Source organism: Stereum hirsutum (assembly GCF_000264905.1).
Source record: "Stereum hirsutum FP-91666 SS1 unplaced genomic scaffold STEHIscaffold_10, whole genome shotgun sequence".
Lineage (NCBI taxonomy): Eukaryota > Fungi > Basidiomycota > Agaricomycetes > Russulales > Stereaceae > Stereum > Stereum hirsutum.
The window spans coordinates 711,850-729,803 of record NW_006763140.1 but is presented as its reverse complement, the minus strand read 5'-3'; the positions used below and the strand labels follow the sequence as shown (position 1 = coordinate 729,803).

Here is a 17,954-nt window from a genome sequence, read left to right as displayed (position 1 = left end):
GGACTTGCCTCCCGATATTTATCGCTGCTGCGCGTGCGTGGGCTATCATGATGGTTGTAGGTTGGAATGTATCGATATTTTCTTTGGCTCATCTGCGTGAATGCTCGAGGCCAGAGACTGAGATCTGTCACAAGCAAATGGATTCAAGCTTTCTCTCCTACCACCTGATGTTGGCCATGTGCTAATCTGTGTACGTTTTGTCTTCAATCTCTCTTACCCATGAAAGACTAACCCGACAAACCACCCCCAGTGTCAGACGGCCCTTTGTGGATATTCTTCGCTGGAATGGCGAGCGAATTTACTAGGGAATGTTGCGACACGGTCTCTATTCGGTTTCTGAGTCTATCTGTTGTCCGGACCGTCAAGATTTTCCTTCCCCGTTGGCTCATCTCTTGGTACGGTGAGAACTTCCAATGTACGCCACACGAGTCACCCATGCTGGCGCAGAGATTCCTCCCCTCCATACGGCCCGCCTAACGGTCCTCTCCAAGGTCCTCCCTGAACACCCTCACTGGCATGACCAGATCACACCGACGCCAAGTCCTTTGGTGTTTTCCGGCAACCCGTTGCTACCGAACATCGTCGCCACATGGTGGGTTTCGTGTAAGTTGCAAACTGATTGCATATGCTTCCTTCGGATAAACCAACCTCGGGACCTGGTAGGACCTGGTTCCTAACGTCTTTGAGGTATTTGACTTGGTGAGCCATTCATCTGCTGCTTTTCGATATCCCAAAGCCTGGATGCTTAGGGATGAGGCAAGCGTTGCCAGGTGTTCAGGCTATTGCGAACGATGTTCTTCCTGGCTCGGAGGAAATTATGTACACTGAGTGCGGGGCTAGTCGCATGCTTTGGTGGTATAAAGAGAAGCTTGCTCAGATGCTTCATGCATTTCTTTGTTCACCCTGGCCCTGTCCTATCACCAAAGAGGCTTCCAAAGCTCTGAACAATGCTCACTTTCACCGGATTCAGTGTGCTTGCGCTTGCTCTTTCTGTCACACAAGTACTAGCTGTTGGTACCGCTCTGGGATTTGGTTCAGCCACGACGGGTGGTGGTTCTGCGACCGCTGCTGTACCGTCTTCTAACGCCGAGTTGCTGTCGTGGTTGGCTGATAGTACTCAGGTTCGTCTCTCCATTGAGCTCTCGGAAATATCACGAGCTTATCAGGACTTTCTCTTATATGATGTATAGCGTGTGATCTTGCTCGAGTCCGTCTACGACTTCACTGATTATTATGGCACAACGACTGGGTATGTTTTATTTCCTTTTGTTACACGTGTATTTCCCTGATTGACGACTCTTGTACGGCGGCAGTAAGATTTGCAAGCCATGGACATGTACTCCGGATCCTCAAGTCGCTATCGACCAGAATGATTGGCAAGTTACCAAGGTCGATCATACAGAACTCTTCAACTCACATTCCATCTCTTCTCTAGGTGCGAGAACTACGAACCAAGCGCGTAAGTACTCGTTTCCAACCTCAAGGAATATACACATTGCTCCGTAGCTGACGCTGAATCAATTGTTCGTAACTAGTTCGACCGGCACAGCGACCTGGTACAACTCGGGGACCAGTTACTCTTACAGTTTGAAAGTGGGGAGCAAGAAAACGTTGCTTGGGAAAGGGAGTTCGGGTGGGATGTAAGTGAAGTTATACTTCGAGAGTGCTGATACTTTTCTAAGTGTTGATCACAATCATCGTGCTTTCAGTAAGGGCATTGGGCTGCTCATCGAGGATGCAGATAACGTCATCATCCAGAGTGGGTCTTTAGAACTTTTGGATATTATCCGCTTCGATCTTGCTCATGGTCTCCGGTTCACACCCTGCAGATATTAAGATCTCTGACATCAAGTGAGCTGTTTTCTCCGTGGACCCTGCAATCGTGGGCGATGGTAGCAGGCGGCCAACTAACTGCCTTCATTCCAGTGCTGAATTTGTTTGGGGAGGCGATGCCAGTGCGTGATCTCAGCCGTCTTCTCTCAATCTTGCCATCGTCTAACCAACAGTTTATTTCATGACTAGTCGCCATCGTCGGCTCCACTCACGTTTGTTCGTCAAACAATCCTCCATCCATGGTTGAGCTCTGGGCTGATTACTGACTCGCAGGGATTGATCACTGCTACGTCGAGAACGTCGGTCGGCAGTTTATTGCCACTGGATATGATCCTGCTAAGGACGTCACGATTAGTGAGTTCTGGCTCCGAATCAGTTATGAACTGCATCTGACAGAGCAGGATTATATGACAGGTAACAACATCTTCGATGGTCGGGTCACGTACAGTGCTACGTGCGTCTGATCTTCCGTGTTACACTTCTTCGACCTTGTGTTTACTTTTGTTATTTGCTGCACAGTTGCAACGGTTCGTTTCCGGCGTCGGTCACATCTATGAGCAAAATGGTGCTGACATCCCCCAAGGTGACCACTACTGGGGCTTCATATTCACTGGCACGTCGGACACCATCACCTTCAACCAGAACTACGTCTATCATACTTCTGGCCGTGGGCCCCATATCGGTGGAACGAGCGGATATACGCAATATCTCCGTGAGTATACCTTCATCTTGTAAGTTATAATTTGAAGTTGTATTGACCCAATTTTGCAGATATTGTCAACAGTATGTATAGGCCTCTGTTCTACTCTGAGGTGCTATGATGCTGATTGGACCTGCGTGGTGGCCTGATCTTGAAGATTATTATGTAGACGTTGGGGGACATGCTGTCGACGCTGAAGTTGGCGCTGTTACTCTCGTGGAAGGGAATTACTTCGTACGCTCACATCTAATCCGGCCAACCTCTGTGCACACACACATGCATCCCCAGGGCCACCACCTCGCGCCACACACTTCGTCGTCTTCCCCTCCACGCATAACTGACCGCCACTTTCTTCGATGGCATCATAGAACACCGTAACAACACCGTCACTCAACAGCAATCCCGACGGTAGCGAATACTTCCTCCAAAGCAGCACCGACGCCAGTAGCTGTGCATCCTCCCTCGGACGGACGTGTCAGACGAACACCTTATTGAGTTCTGGGAGCGTGACTGCCGTTCTGGATAGTGCAGTTTTGAGCGCATTCAGCTCGCGTACGTCTTCCCGTCTCCCCTTTTCCCTTCATACTTTACTTTGAGTGGAGGCTCCGAAACCCCCTTCTCATCTGTGTCATGAGCACGAAGGAAAATTGGCTGACTGGGAGATTATTTCGTACATACAGAATCCGCGATTACAGGATACTCGCCTCTTACTGCTCAAGCTGCGGCGACGTACGTCCAAGCCAACGCCGGTCTCGGGATAGTCAACTGAGCGTAGCAGCGTCCTGAGTGTCAGGAATGCATGTTTCGACTGCCTTCGCTGTTTGGGCTTTTGAGTAAATTATTGGGTGGTTCTGCCATGCAGGTTCAGGAGCTGTGGAAGACAATGGTTCCGGTCCAAGTATCAGGTTCAGAGTAGTAAACAAAAATTTATCAGGTCATTCTGCTTTGGCATGAGGGCGAGAGGCTGGCAAAATCCAGTGTTGGCACTCGACCGGGGTCAAGTCCCCCCGACACCGGGGGTCAAGTCGACATCCAGCTGCCTCGAGCTTGCAACTTCAAAGAAATCTCCCCCGTTCTTGTTGGAGGGGCCTCATATGACGGCTCTGTAGATGTTCATATTGAGAGTTTGAGCAAAATCCGTAGATTTTTCAACTTGACCCCCCGTGTCCGGGGGACTTGACCCCGGTCGAGTGCCAACACTGGCAAAATCCGCTGGTGCAGATCATATCCATTGGCAGATGGACTCTAGAGACGCCAGAGCAGAAACACGTCGCAATCCAGCCCCAGCGTGATACACATTAGTACAATGAGCAAGAAGTCCAGCAGAACAAAACGAGAACTGACACAGCTGAGAAAGAAAGGCGCTGCCGTCACTGGACACAATAGCATCGGCCGTATTTTGGTCTATTTGGTCGCGCGCACCGCGCCGCTTCGGCCGAGTCTGCTCTCTGCTCTGAACCGCCACGAAGGCATAACCGTGTAAGGGCTGTAAGAGGTTGAATTCTCGAACAAAGGACACAAAAAGGTCGAAATAGGGAGGAATAGCTTGGAAGAGGTCATGTCGGACGTGATTGAGCTCAAAAAACTCGTGAAATCGCTGCAGCAAGCGTCGTCTGACAAGGTGTGTAGCGTCCATAGTCTACCCATAACCACCCCTTTCATTTTGATTTTTTGCTCATTTTACTTTTCGTCCTTTCACGCCATCCATGTGGGATCGATGTGCTGGATATGCGTTGGGTTGGTTAGGAGACGATAGATGTCTTGCAGGTGTTGAAGAAGGAGGCGAAGATTACTGAGGCCATTCTCAGGGTGCGTCCAGTCCTCGTGTGCCTTGTTTCCCGCTCTTCGTATCCCTCTCCCTCCCACCCCAACAACTCCCACCTTTCCATCTCCAAATACTTCGTCTTGATATCTTGTGTCTTACTCGGGTTCGATGGTTGGTGGTGATGGTGGTGCGTAGGAAAGCAAAGCCGGTCTCGCTGTGGGAAAACTCCGTTCACACGCCACAAAGGAGGTCTCAGAGCTTGCGAAGGAAGTCGTACGGCAATGGAAGACAGAGGTTGACAAGGAGAAGAAGGCAGCAGGAGCGAAGTCGCCAGTACTGAATGGAAAACCTGCAGGTGCGTTTCTTTCTGTTTCTTGAGACCATATTTTGCGGAAATGGTGTGGCGTCGGCCATCGAGGGTATTGTGGCGTGAATACTCGACCACCCATCGAGGACCGTGGTATTTACGGGAATGACGCATGACGACTGTAATCGCAACTATGGCTTGTGCTTTATGTGCTTGAGACCGAGGTATCGCTTCGTTTGTGCCAGTGTAATTGGTTCAACTGCACGTTTATAGCCCACCGAGTGGAGGTGAATCCAATACTTGTCATGGCCAGTCATTCATATCACAACGAACACCCAGGGTTCAAACCAATGACGGGTCTTTATCGGCCTACGATGGTCACCATCGATGAGCTGATTCCCACCATTTTCCATGCTACCTTTCATCTGGTTGTATATCTCACTTCTCGCTTTGGACGCAGCACCCAGCCGGAAAAACTCTGTAGCAACACCAACAACGCCCACCGTCTCAACGCCAGGCAGCATATCCAATGGTTCGACAACCCGAACGACCAAGACGGATGGAATCAACACCGACGTAACACGCGATAAGACGCGTGACAAGTGTATTGAGCTGCTGTACGATGCCCTTGCCTTTGATTCAGGAGCTCGTGAGTCACTCTTTCACACACACATCCATCAAAGATCTCATCTTTCTACGCTTTTCACCCTCCCACAAATCCGCCGCCATAAATACTGACCGTCGACCGTCCCACTTCATCCGTTCTTAGCATCGGAGCTCATCTTCCAACGAGCTAAAGCTGCTGAAGATGCTGTATTCCACACCTTCAACGGTACCACCGGCGACTACAAAACCAAGATTCGCTCCTTGGTTGTCAATCTGAAAGACAAGAAGAATCCAGGTCTCCGAGAAAGCGTCGTCAGCGGCGATCTACCAGCGGCGAAGCTAGCAAAGATGACTAGTCAGGATATGGCCTCTGAAGAGAGGAAGAATGCGGACAAGAAGATTAAAGAGGAGAATATGTTTAAGGCGCTTGGGGCGGAAGAGCAGCAGGCTGAGACGGATGCATTCCAGTGTGGGAGGTGTAAGCAGGTGAGTGGCGACTTTTGGTTTGCAGGAGATGGGTCGGTGTTAGGTGCTGATGGATGTGATGCAGAGAAAATGTCGCTACCGCCAGGCGCAGACGAGAAGTGCTGATGAGCCGATGACGGTCAGTTCATTCGAGAGTTCACTATGCTGTCACCTGAGCTGACTATCACCCTTCGTTGCAGACTTTCGTGACGTGCGTTCACGCTGTTCCTGATGTCTTCCACTCCAGATCATTAATTCTATAGTTTCCTACAGCTGCACCGTCTGCAACAACAGGTGGAAATTCTCTTAGAGCGATCCACCGTGTTCCTCGGGGCCATCTTTCTTTCTTTTCCCTAAATTCAATGCTACAGATCCACGTTTAATCCTTCGAGTCTGTCTCTATGCTCTGCACTCCCACGTCTCTGGCACCATGCTTCGCCTGTCTCTGGTCTCCTCTCCTTTATTGTCCACAAGACTCCTCTATGTTGATCGTTGTATGTATAAGTTACTGATCGTCGATCTTTTTTCCTCCCGTCTTTATCTTACGTGCTCCAGGGCGGGCGCGCACAGATCTCGTATATTATACCACTTTGTGCCGTTTTTCTTGCTCATTTATCCACCGCTTACTTATCGCCGCGTCGTTTTTTCGTTACCCGAAACGACGCATTGAGAGGGTCCAGGAAGACAAGAGGTGTCACCTGGCTTCAGTCGCCGCTCTGAAGTATCTTCAGACTGGTTTGTTCATGCACGGGAACAAGTACAAGTTGAAAGATGGAACCAAAGAGTGGAGATGGTGAGTATGTCCAGCCAACGTAGACACCAACAAAGTCAATACGGTGGCATTCTCTTTATTCGACGAATCTTCGGTGGTTCTTCCTGGTTGAGCAAGGCGGGACTCCATAGGAGACTTCGTTTGCTGGTCTATCGGTATCCATATTTACTCTCAATGACGAAGGATGAAGATATCAATGTCCCTTGTCGGGTGCACCGTTGTATCAGATACCCATAATTGTTTTCGTTACAGATATGTATCGTATGCTAGTAGAAATTTAAAAGTATGCATATATAAGATGCACTAGCTGTGTGTATACGTGTAAGAGTTCGTAAAGGGATCGTATCTCTCGTTTCGTTTCGTACGTTGGATCCGGCCATGGTCATGGAAATTTATGAAGGTCCAGGGATGTTCTCAAGTGCGAGGCGCCTCAGCTCCTGAATCGCCCGAACCTCTGCTGCGATTCGACCCTTGACATCTCGCATCTGCTTCTTGATTGCCTTTTGACTGAGGTTGCTCGCAGGATCAAGAGAAGCCTGCATCATTTCGCGGAGATGGAAGTGTTCGGATCGATAGTACAGATCCCAGAGGATATGTTGGGACATCTGGTGTCGGATGCAAGGCCAACGGTCAGCGAGTGGAAAGGTAGAAGAGATGTAGACTAGACCAGACGATAATAGTACCTACCCATAAGCGTCTCACGACCTCCCATATCACCCGGGCGTACGCATGGACACGGCGTATGACTGTCGGATTGTCAGAATCATATTGGTCGAGTGAAGACAGGATATTCTGCAGTTTCTCCACATCGCTGTCCAAAAGAGAATTGGTGTGGATGCAAGAAAAGGATTAAAACCACGACGTACTTCACGAGTCGCTCTCGCCAGACCTCCTGCTTCGAGCGCCATTGCCTGATCAGATTGGCCACCTTATTACTTCTCGTCACACCCTCGTCGCCACTGCCTAGTCGAGATGAAATCTCGAGTACCCGAGTGCCAACGAACGCGAGGAAGATGTTGATAGGACGCTTCGCAAATGCCATGAGAACTTCAGAGCAGGCGTGCTGTAGCGCAGGCACGGTGGCGATCGAGCGGATTGTCTCTTCTATATTCTGCAGAGCGAAAGGAAATCCAAATCAGCACTGACGACATGGAACGACGGTATAGACACCAATATTTACCATCACAACTCCTCGGAATCCGTAATTTTCCTGGCCTGCCACTATATCGTCCGGGTACGGGTATCCATACAGCGGGGACATTCCTTTCGTAGGACCTGTCGTCCATGGTGATCCTGGTACAGAGTCGGTGGATAGACGAGAGTCGTAATCAGGTGCCTCAGAGTCTAGTGAGTCAGGGAAGGCACCGTCAGGTATATCTGGAAGATCGTCCATACGGACAGTCGAAGGTGGTTCGGTGTGGATAGGGAAGGATCGCATAGCACTGCTAGAGGGACCAGGAGTCGATTGGGCAGGAGTCGACTCCGGAGAGATGAAGTCTTCCGGCGCCTGGATTGACACATTATTTGTAGCAGCATTTGTGGCGTGCTGTGCGCGCTGAGGATTGAGTATCTCGAGGGTGATCGCCACAGTCAATCCATTCCCCAAATCGACCCTTATTCTGTGGCCGGGTGCGACGACGGGGTCGACCGAGCTGTCTTCACCTCGCAAGCTCGACGGTGTCGCAAGGACATCGAAATCCTAAATCACAATGAGGGGTGCACAGAAAATGATACGAGACAGAACTCACAGATAGAGCGCTTCCTGTGCGGCGACCTTCTGCTTCGGTAGACAGTGCTGAAGGCGAAAGTGTCACATGGACAGACATCTCCTCTTCATCACCACCCAGTGTCTCTCCACGTCGTCCCCAAGACTGAGCCTCCAGATGAACGCTGTCGCTAATGAAGTCGGGAATGGTTGGGATGGAGCCATCCGTAGACACTGAACCCGTCCATCGAATTGGCAGGATGATGTCTGGCCTGCGCTCCCGTACCATCGCCACAAGGACCTGGTATTGCTCAGGGGTCAGACGAGTGGTTTCGACGAAACGATAAATGTAGTCTCTCGTTTGCCCGTGCTGCTGTCGAGCACCGTAAAGCACAATCACCAGCATATGCAGGCTTCCGCGAGATACGGGACCAGGCGGCAATTGGTCGATGAATTGGGTGGCTATACGCTCCCTCGTCTCATCTTCGCTATGGAGGAGTGTGCGGAAGGTCGGGGTCTCGGGAAATGGAGTCGTGGAGGAAACGCCATTGCCCGTTCCACCAGATCCTGAGTGAGAACTAGCCGTATGTGTTCCCTGTGCGCTTGGTCGAGAGCTCGCAGGAGTGGTGGGGATCACAGGTTCATCGTCATTGGGCAAGGAAAATCGTACCGAAGGACTCGTCCGTTGCTCCGGCGAGTTGGTATATGGTCCAGAAGGAACGATTCTAGGGTCTCGGGTACCAGAAGTGGGAAGGGGTCCCGACATCGTATCGATACTAGGACGAGTGGGGCCGTGATCGGAATGCCCGTTGGTGAGTATGCTATCTCGACGATGCTCACTGGAGGATCGTCGACCCATAGCCGGAAGACCAGGTACGGAACCTGTCCCCACAGACTCTACCCCGCCGAGCAGTCTGTGACGTGGGTGAGTGGGATCGCTACAGGCGCAGAGATGAGGAGGAGATTGGTCATCGCGATCGCTAGAACCGACGTTGGCGGAAGTTGAATGAGCCTGCGTTGCGGTACTTCCGGTCGGTGCAACAGTGGGTGGGGGAAGAGAGGGTTGCGCGGTCCTGGGGGCTAGGCGTGGAGTGGACGAAGATTGGTCCCAAGTGGACTCGTCTGACGAAGTGCGTGGGAAGGCGAGGACGAGTGGAGAAAGTATTGAAGGGGATTGGGGTCCATGTGAAGGATTCTCCTGACGCTGTAAGAAGAGGTACGGCCCTATCGGTGGGATAGGCGGTAGTCCACGAGAAGTAGGTGATTGCCAAATTGCGGGATTGGGAAAGCCTGCATATCTACCTGGCGCTGTCTGTCCAGTGGGGATATACTGGAGAATGTCTGAGGAATCCTCCACAGTCCATGTAGATCTTAGCGGACTTGGATGGACCGGACGACGTCCTGGCCACTGAGAGTATAGATCTTGTGGCGAAAAGGGCGCTCCGTACGATCTGCCTTGTGAGGACATAATGGGAATACGGACAAAAACGTGCGCTTCTGAAAGCGGGAGTACAATAATGAGTTAGTTAGTGAGGCGTCAGATGCTAGTAGTGGATGTCGACGTACTGAGGTAAAAAGGTCGTATGAGAGTAGAAGACAAGTGTACGTATCGTGGACAAAGCGTACGAATGGCTTATATCGGGGACATACACGCACTGCCATACCCGAGAACAAAAGCCCACAGCCTGCAGAAATGCCACTGGGCCGTGGCGCCCGACAATAGGGAAGCTACACATGGACCAACCTGCAGCAGCTTAGGGAGCAAAAACCAGGGCGCAGTCGCGACTTCTCGCAGCTTCTTGTGCCAATGAAACGCTTCGCGATTGATGCGGGAGGTCGGCTCAGATGGATCAAGAGTTCCAGGGACTAGTCGTATGCCTGTTCTCGGAACAATGCCCTTCGGTGGCCATATGACACCCTAGTGATCGATAGCTGATATCTGACCCGTGCAGCATCAAATTTATGGGGAAGTTACTGGTCTTCGACTATACCTGTGACCATCTGTACGAATTAGGAAGTAAAAACAAACAGCTGAAGCAGACCATCAACATTCACTATCAGTTGGGAAGATGAAGGCTGTTCGTGGGCCGGGTTCAGTGAGACGCGATGGCGTTGAATATCCGCACCGAACGTTCAAACGGAAAGAAAAGAGGATATGGGTGGACACTCGTTACGAGTAAAAAGGAGTTGTGCAGCGTGCTCAACCCACAAGTGGGGGTTGCCAGTGGCCACTTGGCACTGAATTCGAAACTCCGCAAAACTCCGCGGATGTTGCGGCCACTTGGCCGCCACAGATTAGGTTGCACCGAATTCAATTACAGTAACATATACATTGAGGCCAAATCAACGGTCCATACAATAAATCACATATCATCTTCCTGTGTCATGCTCGTTTGAGGAAGCCACTGAGATACGCTTGCAAATGGTCTGCCCCTTCTACTGAAATAGGCGCTACAGCACCAACGTAGCCGTCAGGCCGCACGACGACGACAACGGGTGCTTCAGCACGGATACCGAAGGTTTTGTATGCGTCACCTCCACGAGTACCACTGATCTCTTGTAGGTCGATGAAGTGTCTGTTTACATGACCATTAGAGTATTAGAACATAGCAGGGACCAGTGTCACTCACCTCTTTGCCGCGACGCCGTTGAGTGGTGGAAGCATCTCATAACCTAGAGTCACATCTCCGTGGTTCGCACTAGGAAGTCCCAAGTGATAATGAGCATAAAATTTCTTAGACAAACAAATTGTGGCATACCTGATTTGGGTGAAATCAAATGCCTCTTGAACCTGTTTACCCACGAACCCCTTCAGCACCCCATACATCTTCGGGAAACACTCGACCACTCCATCCCTCCTTTTCCTCCTCTCCTCCTCCTCTACCGATAGTGCCTCGTCCTTGATATCAGCTCGCATGTCGCCCGCAAAGATCAAGATCTTCCACTTCGCGTCAGAAACTAACATGTCTTGCAGCTCGAATGGCTGTCCGTCGGTCGCTCTGATGACAAAATGACTGGGCATTCTCTTCCCGATGGCGAGGTTCTGAGCGAGAGATTGATTTCTTGTGTTGGTTAGGGTGGATGGGTGGTATTGGATTCCAATGCCGGACGTGAAGCCCGCGAAGAGTTTGAACGCCCTACAATCACAGTGTCGCACGAAATTGAGTTCACAGTCGATATGGAGCAATAGGAGGAAACATACTTGAAGAATTCTTCAGGAACGCTCGCGGAACCGTGCTCTTCTGAGGTCTTCCGGAATAGTGCGCCGGAATAAAGTGTTGAGTATTGTCGGTCGAAGTCGATGAGGTCTTGAGCATTGCGGCGACGTTCAAACTGATACTATCATGTACAAAACAGTCATGTTCGATAAACGAGAAGGTCAGAGAAAATTCTCAGTGAGGTTACTCCGGTAGAACGTACAGTCGAAAGTGTTGAGGGGTCCGCCCATCCTCTAAGGACGTGTGCCAGCTTCCAGGACAGGTTGTGTGTATCATTCATAGAGGTGTTCATTCCTTGTCCCGCCATAGGCGAATGTGTATGACCTACAGTGGAGTCCGAAAAAAAGATCAGTATGGAAGCGAGTTTCGTAGTAGAAACAATACGCACAAGCGTCTCCGGCTATGAAAACGCGGTGATCTCGCTGGAAGCTGGTTGCGACCCTTTGTCCAACTGCATCATAAAACAAGGTCAACTTCGACTCTACGTCTCAATCCAGCTCAATCCTACTTGCCTTCGTAGACGGTGAACCATTCGATTTCATTGGGCCACTCCACTTTGTACGGGTACATCGCAGCCTTAGCAGCCTGTAAATACGGATAATCAACGCTAGATCTAGAAACACAGAGCGGCGAGAGAAGCCTACCTTCAATGCATCCTGCACGCTAAACTGGCTGCGGTCGACCCTGCCTTCTCTCGTGGCGTACTGGCTCGGGAGTTGGACATAGAATCTCACGCTGTCATTTTCGCGGGGCACGAGCATCACGGAAGAACGAGCGCCATGAATGGCGCACTGCAGATCAAGAAAAGCAGCCAGGATAGTGTCAGTAAGCTAGTGTTCGACGTTTTTAGAGGCTATGATGGAGGGTGGGCACGGTGTACAGAAGAACCTGAATCAGAAACGAAGCCGGAGGGAAAGTTTCACAAACCTGAGCTCGTATGTCTGGGAAGTCCGTCTCCGGGACGGTGTCGCATACGCCCCATACGAAATCTATTGATAAAGGAAGGGGTAATCGTTGCTAAGTTGACGACCCACAGATGTGGCATAGGAAGCAAATAGAGCGTACTCAGTTTGTCACCCTCGAGGGGTATCTCCACTGCCTTGCGAGTCCAAGAATGCGCGCCATCGCATCCAACGACGTACTTTGCGTGCACGGTCTCAACCTCGTTTTCGCCGTTCTCGCGCGAGCGCTGGAGCTGAACCTACGACAAAAAATGTTCAAAACGAGTCAGAAATCTTTTGAGCTATTCATTTGACTATCGGTGGATTGACCTTGACAGCATAGTCGTTGGAAGACGAGGATTTTGATACGATCTCTATCGAGGCAGGCGCCGTGGACCGTTCAACGTGTATTCCGTAAGATGCCATAGAGTCCAAGAATATCGACTCAATCGCCCCTTGATGAAGGGTGACCTTTTCGTCAACAAAATGATGTTAGTGGAGCTAAAGTGGGCAAACAGGGAACAGCGTACCTTGTGAGGATATCGTGCCGGGACTCCGATGACTGGCTGCTTTCGTGTTCTCTGCGTCTCGAATGTTAGTCTCACGAAACGAGAAGAAGGAAGAATACCCAACGCACCGTAAGATTGCCGTGTGCGTCAGCATTGTAGAACGCCTAAGGAACGCGGAGAATCAGGACGGAGTTAGATCGCGACTCGCAGGTATTCGTGCTAACCGCCAAATATATGTGGTTCGCTTCCCGCAGAAGACGGTCCGCTAGGCCATAGCTCTAGAAGATGTTTCAGCATCAGTTTTGTGCTCGCATCTGCAGAAATATGAAGGGGTAAAAATAGGGGCGGCAGGGAAGGGCCTACCTGCATAACCTCAATGGTGCGAGGTTGAATTCCTGTATAGGCAACCAGTTCATGATCAGTCACACGTGAAAACAGGATCCGAAGGTCAGACGGACCATCTGCTTGACCCTTCGCTACAGCTTTATCCCTGACGATATGTAAGAGAGAGATTGTCAGTCTCAACCGTGGGGTGCAAGAGAGAACACTGCGAACTTATTGTCGATTATCCGGACGTCAATACCATATCGCGCCAGACCATTAGCGCACATAACGCCTGAATACCAGGACACAGCGCGTTTGTCAGTAATACCACTCGTCTAAAACCTGAATAGGGGCTCACCTGCGGGACCCGCGCCAATCACGAGAACATCAACGTAGGACACCTTCGGCGGTGCGATCGTCATGGTGGCGTAGCGTGTATAAAGAGAAGTGAGACGAAGGTGTAGTGAAGAGAAAAGAAGAGCGGGAAGTCAAGGGTAGGTACTGGTAGGTATTGAATAAGCGAAAGCTCTCAACAGGCTTTATAGGACGGCGGGTGAATGTGTTAGCTCAGATCAGGCGGTCTCGGGAGTATCGTGCGGGTCGTTCATGATCCGAGACAAGTATGAAAGGTACTACATGTATGGAAGGTAGGCCGGTTCTACGTATCGATTGACAGAACCCCACGGACAATCGCGCAGGCGCCTGTACTCCTACCGTACAAGGCTTTACTGTACTACCCTTCCGGTGCGGACAATGAGATCACTTGGCCAGCTGAGCTTCCGGTGATCGCGAGTAGTATATGAGCCCTTTTGGCGCGAGTCCGCTCTGGTAGCTTTCGCGACGAAGATGAGCCGAAATATAACGTACGGACGAAGGTGTTCAAATCGACACTCGTTGTTTTGATCGTCATGCGAAAACACTGCAAAGAGTGTATCGTAGATAAGCCATGTATCCAAGACCCCAGCGACCCAGACGAGGACATGAGCGATGAGACGTTAGGAGGATTCCAAGGGTAGATGACTTGAAGTAGGCGATCCATTACGAGACAATCGTGGAGGATGATGTTCAAGTTACGCTCCGAAGACGGATAGGGGAGTGGGAATGGGTGGGAAAGTCTGGGAAAGTATGCTTGCTAAACGCTGGTATTGGAGAGGGAGGCATGCTGATAGCCCAGATTCCAGTAGATAACCCTTACGATGTGTGAGACTGTTCATTCTGCACAGGAATGCAATCCGTAGTTACCATCTTGCTTGAACGGCTCATCTGATCCCCAAAAGTGTAGGCTCGGGCGGAGGTGCAATTGATAATGAAATGGAGCGTGGCTTGACATATATGCCAGGAGGTTTACTACCTTGTGTTGACTGAAGAGATGTTACTTGGATGTAGTACTGTGGATGTGTGTGGATGTAGCAGAGGCTCCTTGTGGCGCGACGTGAGTAAGTTACTGATGCCGTCGATAAAATGAGTTTTCCTATATGATCCTAAGAGCGATGGAGTGTATTGTCAGGATACTGACCTATATTTTCCGCAAGCAAGCGATTGCTTCCAAAGAGTGCTCTCCAGTGAATGAACGACTGAGTCGCAACTGAGTCGTATTCTTGATCACTCAAAGTTGATTTTGAGGTTGAAGCGGAGATTCGGAAGGCACCGATGTCAGCGCCACTTGGCACTGTGGCAAATTTGCCCAGTGCCACACCTCAATTCTTTCTTGATCGGCTTCCGTTCAGGAATCTCCCCCATGTACTACTATGTCTCGTTTCTCAGACCACCGCCTCTACAATGTGCGTTGAATACTCCCATAATCATCACGCCACAAGTCTCCAACGACCTCCGCACAGAACCTTACGAATCACCCCTCGATATCTTTTACTTCTGGACTCCGTCATGGAATGCTGCTCGACCTCATCCCACCCCAATCACTAAACCTGTGAAACTTACGACTTGGCGAAACGCGAATGCGTACAAAGAACTCTCAGTAGCGCCCCCACCGCGAGTGAAGAATGGAGATCAATGTTGTCTAGTATTGACGGCGCATTCGAACGCGACCATGGACATTGATTTGACGCAAACTGGACGGGGGAACGGGATACGGAGTACTGTGTTGGCGGTACCACTGCCAGTGTCGTCTCTTCCCATCACTTTTGCTGCTCGCTTGCCTGGGGGGAAACAGCGGAAGCAGGAGTCTATCTTGCGGTCGTTTCGACTTTTCGACTTTTCGAAGGAGGATGCGGAAGTCAATGAGAACACGCTGACTATAAAAGAGCAGACATCTTTCGATCTTGACAAAGTACGCTTACCAACATGAACGACTCATAATTACTCTTTCTGACGAACTGATACTCAGCTGTGACATAGAAATTATGGGACAGTGGGTTAGGGCTGAGTGCATGGCTTGTAGAGCTGTCGAAAGGCATAACCTCAACCACAGAAAAAGATTCGCTCGTTCAGCAACTTCGAAGAGTGCTGTTAGAGAAGGAAGGGTGCGATATCATCGAGCTAGGTATGTTATATTTTTTGAGTAAACTTCAATCGGTTCTCATATCCGGTATAGGTGCAGGAACAGGAATCGTCTCTCTCGTCCTCGCCGCCCTTCGTTCTCGCTCGTCTCAAATCGAGACTAGGAAGAAGACTAGAATCATCAGCACGGACCTGCGTATGTTCCCGTCCCCTTCTCTTCTCTTCTCAATCATGGCCGCATATTAATACTTGTGCCACAGCGTCTTCGATGGAACTCATGAACCATAACATCTCCCAAAATATGAGCCTCTTCCCTGTGTGTCCTCCAGAAGCTCTTCCACTAGATTGGGACGAAGATCTTCCCACAGAAGTGGTGGAAATAGGAGGATTCGACCTCATTGTGTTCGTTCGCTTCCTTCTTTACTTGGACCACCTCCGACTAACCTCGTTCATCTGCTCGTCACAGCATGGCTGACGTAACATACAACACCTCGTCCTTCCCCTCCCTCGTGAAGACTCTTTCACGCTTTCTCTCATTCCCCTCCGCATCGTCTCCGACCGTTCCAAATTATACTGTTCGTGAGCCGCCTTTAGTCCTGCTGGCGTACAAGCAACGTGATCCCGCAGAGCGAGATCTTTGGAATATGGTAGAGAAAAACACGGGCATGAAGCTTGTAAGAATAGGCGGGGAGAGCGGTGCTGGCGGAGAGGAGGTTGAGATCTGGATGGGTGAGGGCGTGAGGCGATGAGCGGGTTCTGGTTGCATAGATAGCCGTACCCACGTATATTCAGCTAGGGCCATGTCGAGTAATAAACAGGCTTACCCTCATAGATGATCGCGCATCCCAGAATCTCCATCCTATCGCACTCGGCACCTGTGTGGCACCCAGGTGCCACATGTATGGGCACAGAAATGCACGGGCGCCAAACAGCGCCCAAACAACACGCCCGATCGCTTTCGCGACTTGTTTTACAGACCACCATCTCCTATCGACCCTCACTCTTTCTTCTTAGTCCTATATCTTTACTTTGACTACCTCACCGCTATATGGGAGTCATGTCTGAAGAACCGGAAGACGTCAAGCCAAAACTCAGCCTGTCCATCAACTACGAGGGCACGCGTGCGTCTCTTCTCTTGGCCCTCCATTGAATGATGTCCTGGTCTGATCTAGTTCTGTTTTTGTTCTCGCCATCCTCGATAACATCTACTCAATGCTCGTCTATGAACGCGTGAAATATCGCATACCTGGTCTGCAGCCATCACAATCAAAGTAAAGGGCAATACACCTTTCAGGAAGATCTTCGAAGCCGCAGAGGTCAGTGGCATAGCTTGTATGGTGTAGCCTAGCTTCAATGTTCATGTCGTGCGTGCAACATAGAAACGCTTCGGCAAAGACCCAGGTGTGTAAACTCTCTCAAACGTTGAACCCGTCACTTATGCTATGGCGTGGCGCTCCAGGAACTTTCAAATTCGTGTACGATGGAGAACGAGTAAACGCGCAGGATACACCTTTGTCGGTACGTCCCGTCTGCAATACGTGACTTGCGGTGTCCTAGAGCTGACCTTGGGATCATAGCGGGGTATGGAGGACGGAGATGTTATTGACGCACATCTAGAGCAGGTGAGTCTAGATTTATGTCCAGTCGTGAGCTGTGCTCAAACATATATTCCCGTCTCGCTAGGTCGGTGGCAGTCTCTCACCATGAGCTCATTGACTGCCTCAGAGATTATCTTCCTTCGTGTCACCTTCGTCGCTTTTTCGACCTTCTCGTGGGCCTCTGTCTGCTTTGAATCGTATCTGTGAAGTACTCGTCATGCGAGGGAGAGTTGTATGACCATACTTTACTTCTGCCTCGTTGCTTATATCTCTCTTTCTTCGTATTGTTGGGCACCGAAGACCGCTACCATTGCTCCTCTAAATTATACATTCACAAATACAATCAGTTCCGGGCCACACATAATCTTCCTGTTCCGTTAGGTCTTAGAACAAGAGTCATTCATTGCGGTAACACTAGTCACGTCACGCCCCGACCTGTGGCGGTGGCGTCAAAACTGTGAGGCCTGTCCTGAGCTTCATGTTTTTGTCACTGCGTTATCTCGGAGCATCACAGTCACCTCGTCAGGCCCGCATCTTTCCGTCTCTCGTACAACTCCGACTTGTCTACTGTTTGGTGTTCTCGTCTTCCTCATTGTCTCCTCTTCGCCAAGTGGCGAAGGAGCTTGAAGCAAAGCAACTTAGTGGCCAAATCTGTGGGGACTGAAGGAACAGGTCTGGCCCGGAGGGCGTGGTATTTGAATTGCTCTCCAATTTACGCGGGGTCACAGAACGTAACGGGTGACTCAAACTGTGA

General features: G+C 50.4%; 6 protein-coding genes across 6 annotated transcripts; 4 read left to right on the top strand and 2 right to left on the bottom strand.

The window, feature by feature from the left end:
* Positions 1-861: 861 nt before the first annotated feature.
* STEHIDRAFT_122801 (pectin lyase-like protein) lies at positions 862-3,454 on the top strand. Its single transcript, XM_007305953.1, is given in 17 exon segments — positions 862-1,121; positions 1,191-1,249; positions 1,314-1,376; positions 1,436-1,459; positions 1,536-1,640; positions 1,710-1,759; positions 1,830-1,851; positions 1,927-1,955; positions 2,023-2,049; positions 2,107-2,187; positions 2,248-2,291; positions 2,308-2,310; positions 2,416-2,545; positions 2,605-2,616; positions 2,691-2,767; positions 2,902-3,085; positions 3,214-3,454. 17 exon segments carry the CDS (start codon positions 948-950, stop codon positions 3,300-3,302), a joined length of 1,173 nt encoding a protein of 390 aa, XP_007306015.1. The 5' UTR covers positions 862-947; the 3' UTR covers positions 3,303-3,454.
* Positions 3,455-3,999: 545 nt separating this feature from the next.
* STEHIDRAFT_81570 (transcription elongation factor) lies at positions 4,000-6,274 on the top strand. Its single transcript, XM_007305749.1, has 8 exons — positions 4,000-4,154; positions 4,280-4,342; positions 4,494-4,653; positions 5,066-5,254; positions 5,375-5,697; positions 5,762-5,815; positions 5,877-5,887; positions 5,950-6,274. The coding sequence occupies exons 1-8, from the start codon at positions 4,092-4,094 to the stop codon at positions 5,984-5,986; spliced, it is 900 nt and encodes a 299-aa protein (XP_007305811.1). The 5' UTR covers positions 4,000-4,091; the 3' UTR covers positions 5,987-6,274.
* Positions 6,275-9,084: 2,810 nt separating this feature from the next.
* On the bottom strand, positions 9,085-10,245 carry STEHIDRAFT_122799 (uncharacterized protein; the record flags this gene model as incomplete). Its single annotated transcript, XM_007305952.1, has 2 exons — positions 9,720-10,245; positions 9,085-9,650 (listed from the first exon to the last, which is right to left on the bottom strand). A coding segment is annotated over exon 2 (488 nt), but the record flags the coding sequence as incomplete, so codon positions are not given.
* Positions 10,246-10,418: 173 nt separating this feature from the next.
* Positions 10,419-13,637, bottom strand: STEHIDRAFT_99702 (uncharacterized protein). Its single transcript, XM_007305951.1, has 18 exons — positions 13,504-13,637; positions 13,377-13,437; positions 13,280-13,311; positions 13,185-13,216; positions 13,046-13,099; positions 12,950-12,985; positions 12,843-12,893; positions 12,643-12,783; positions 12,437-12,572; positions 12,299-12,360; positions 12,016-12,162; positions 11,884-11,956; positions 11,760-11,822; positions 11,574-11,695; positions 11,356-11,492; positions 10,913-11,290; positions 10,784-10,852; positions 10,419-10,729 (listed from the first exon to the last, which is right to left on the bottom strand). Exons 1-18 carry the CDS (start codon positions 13,565-13,567, stop codon positions 10,537-10,539), a joined length of 1,851 nt encoding a protein of 616 aa, XP_007306013.1. The 5' UTR covers positions 13,568-13,637; the 3' UTR covers positions 10,419-10,536.
* Positions 13,638-14,883: 1,246 nt separating this feature from the next.
* STEHIDRAFT_112389 (uncharacterized protein) lies at positions 14,884-16,351 on the top strand (the record flags this gene model as incomplete). The annotated part of the gene is made up of 6 exons (XM_007305950.1): positions 14,884-14,926; positions 14,963-15,432; positions 15,501-15,645; positions 15,697-15,798; positions 15,863-16,004; positions 16,069-16,351. The coding sequence occupies 6 exons, from the start codon at positions 14,884-14,886 to the stop codon at positions 16,349-16,351; spliced, it is 1,185 nt and encodes a 394-aa protein (XP_007306012.1).
* A 227-nt stretch (positions 16,352-16,578) lies between these two features.
* Positions 16,579-17,597, top strand: STEHIDRAFT_122796 (uncharacterized protein). The gene is made up of 6 exons (XM_007305949.1): positions 16,579-16,723; positions 16,860-16,918; positions 16,982-17,003; positions 17,062-17,120; positions 17,180-17,224; positions 17,286-17,597. The coding sequence occupies exons 1-6, from the start codon at positions 16,660-16,662 to the stop codon at positions 17,307-17,309; spliced, it is 273 nt and encodes a 90-aa protein (XP_007306011.1). The 5' UTR covers positions 16,579-16,659; the 3' UTR covers positions 17,310-17,597.
* Positions 17,598-17,954: the final 357 nt, after the last annotated feature.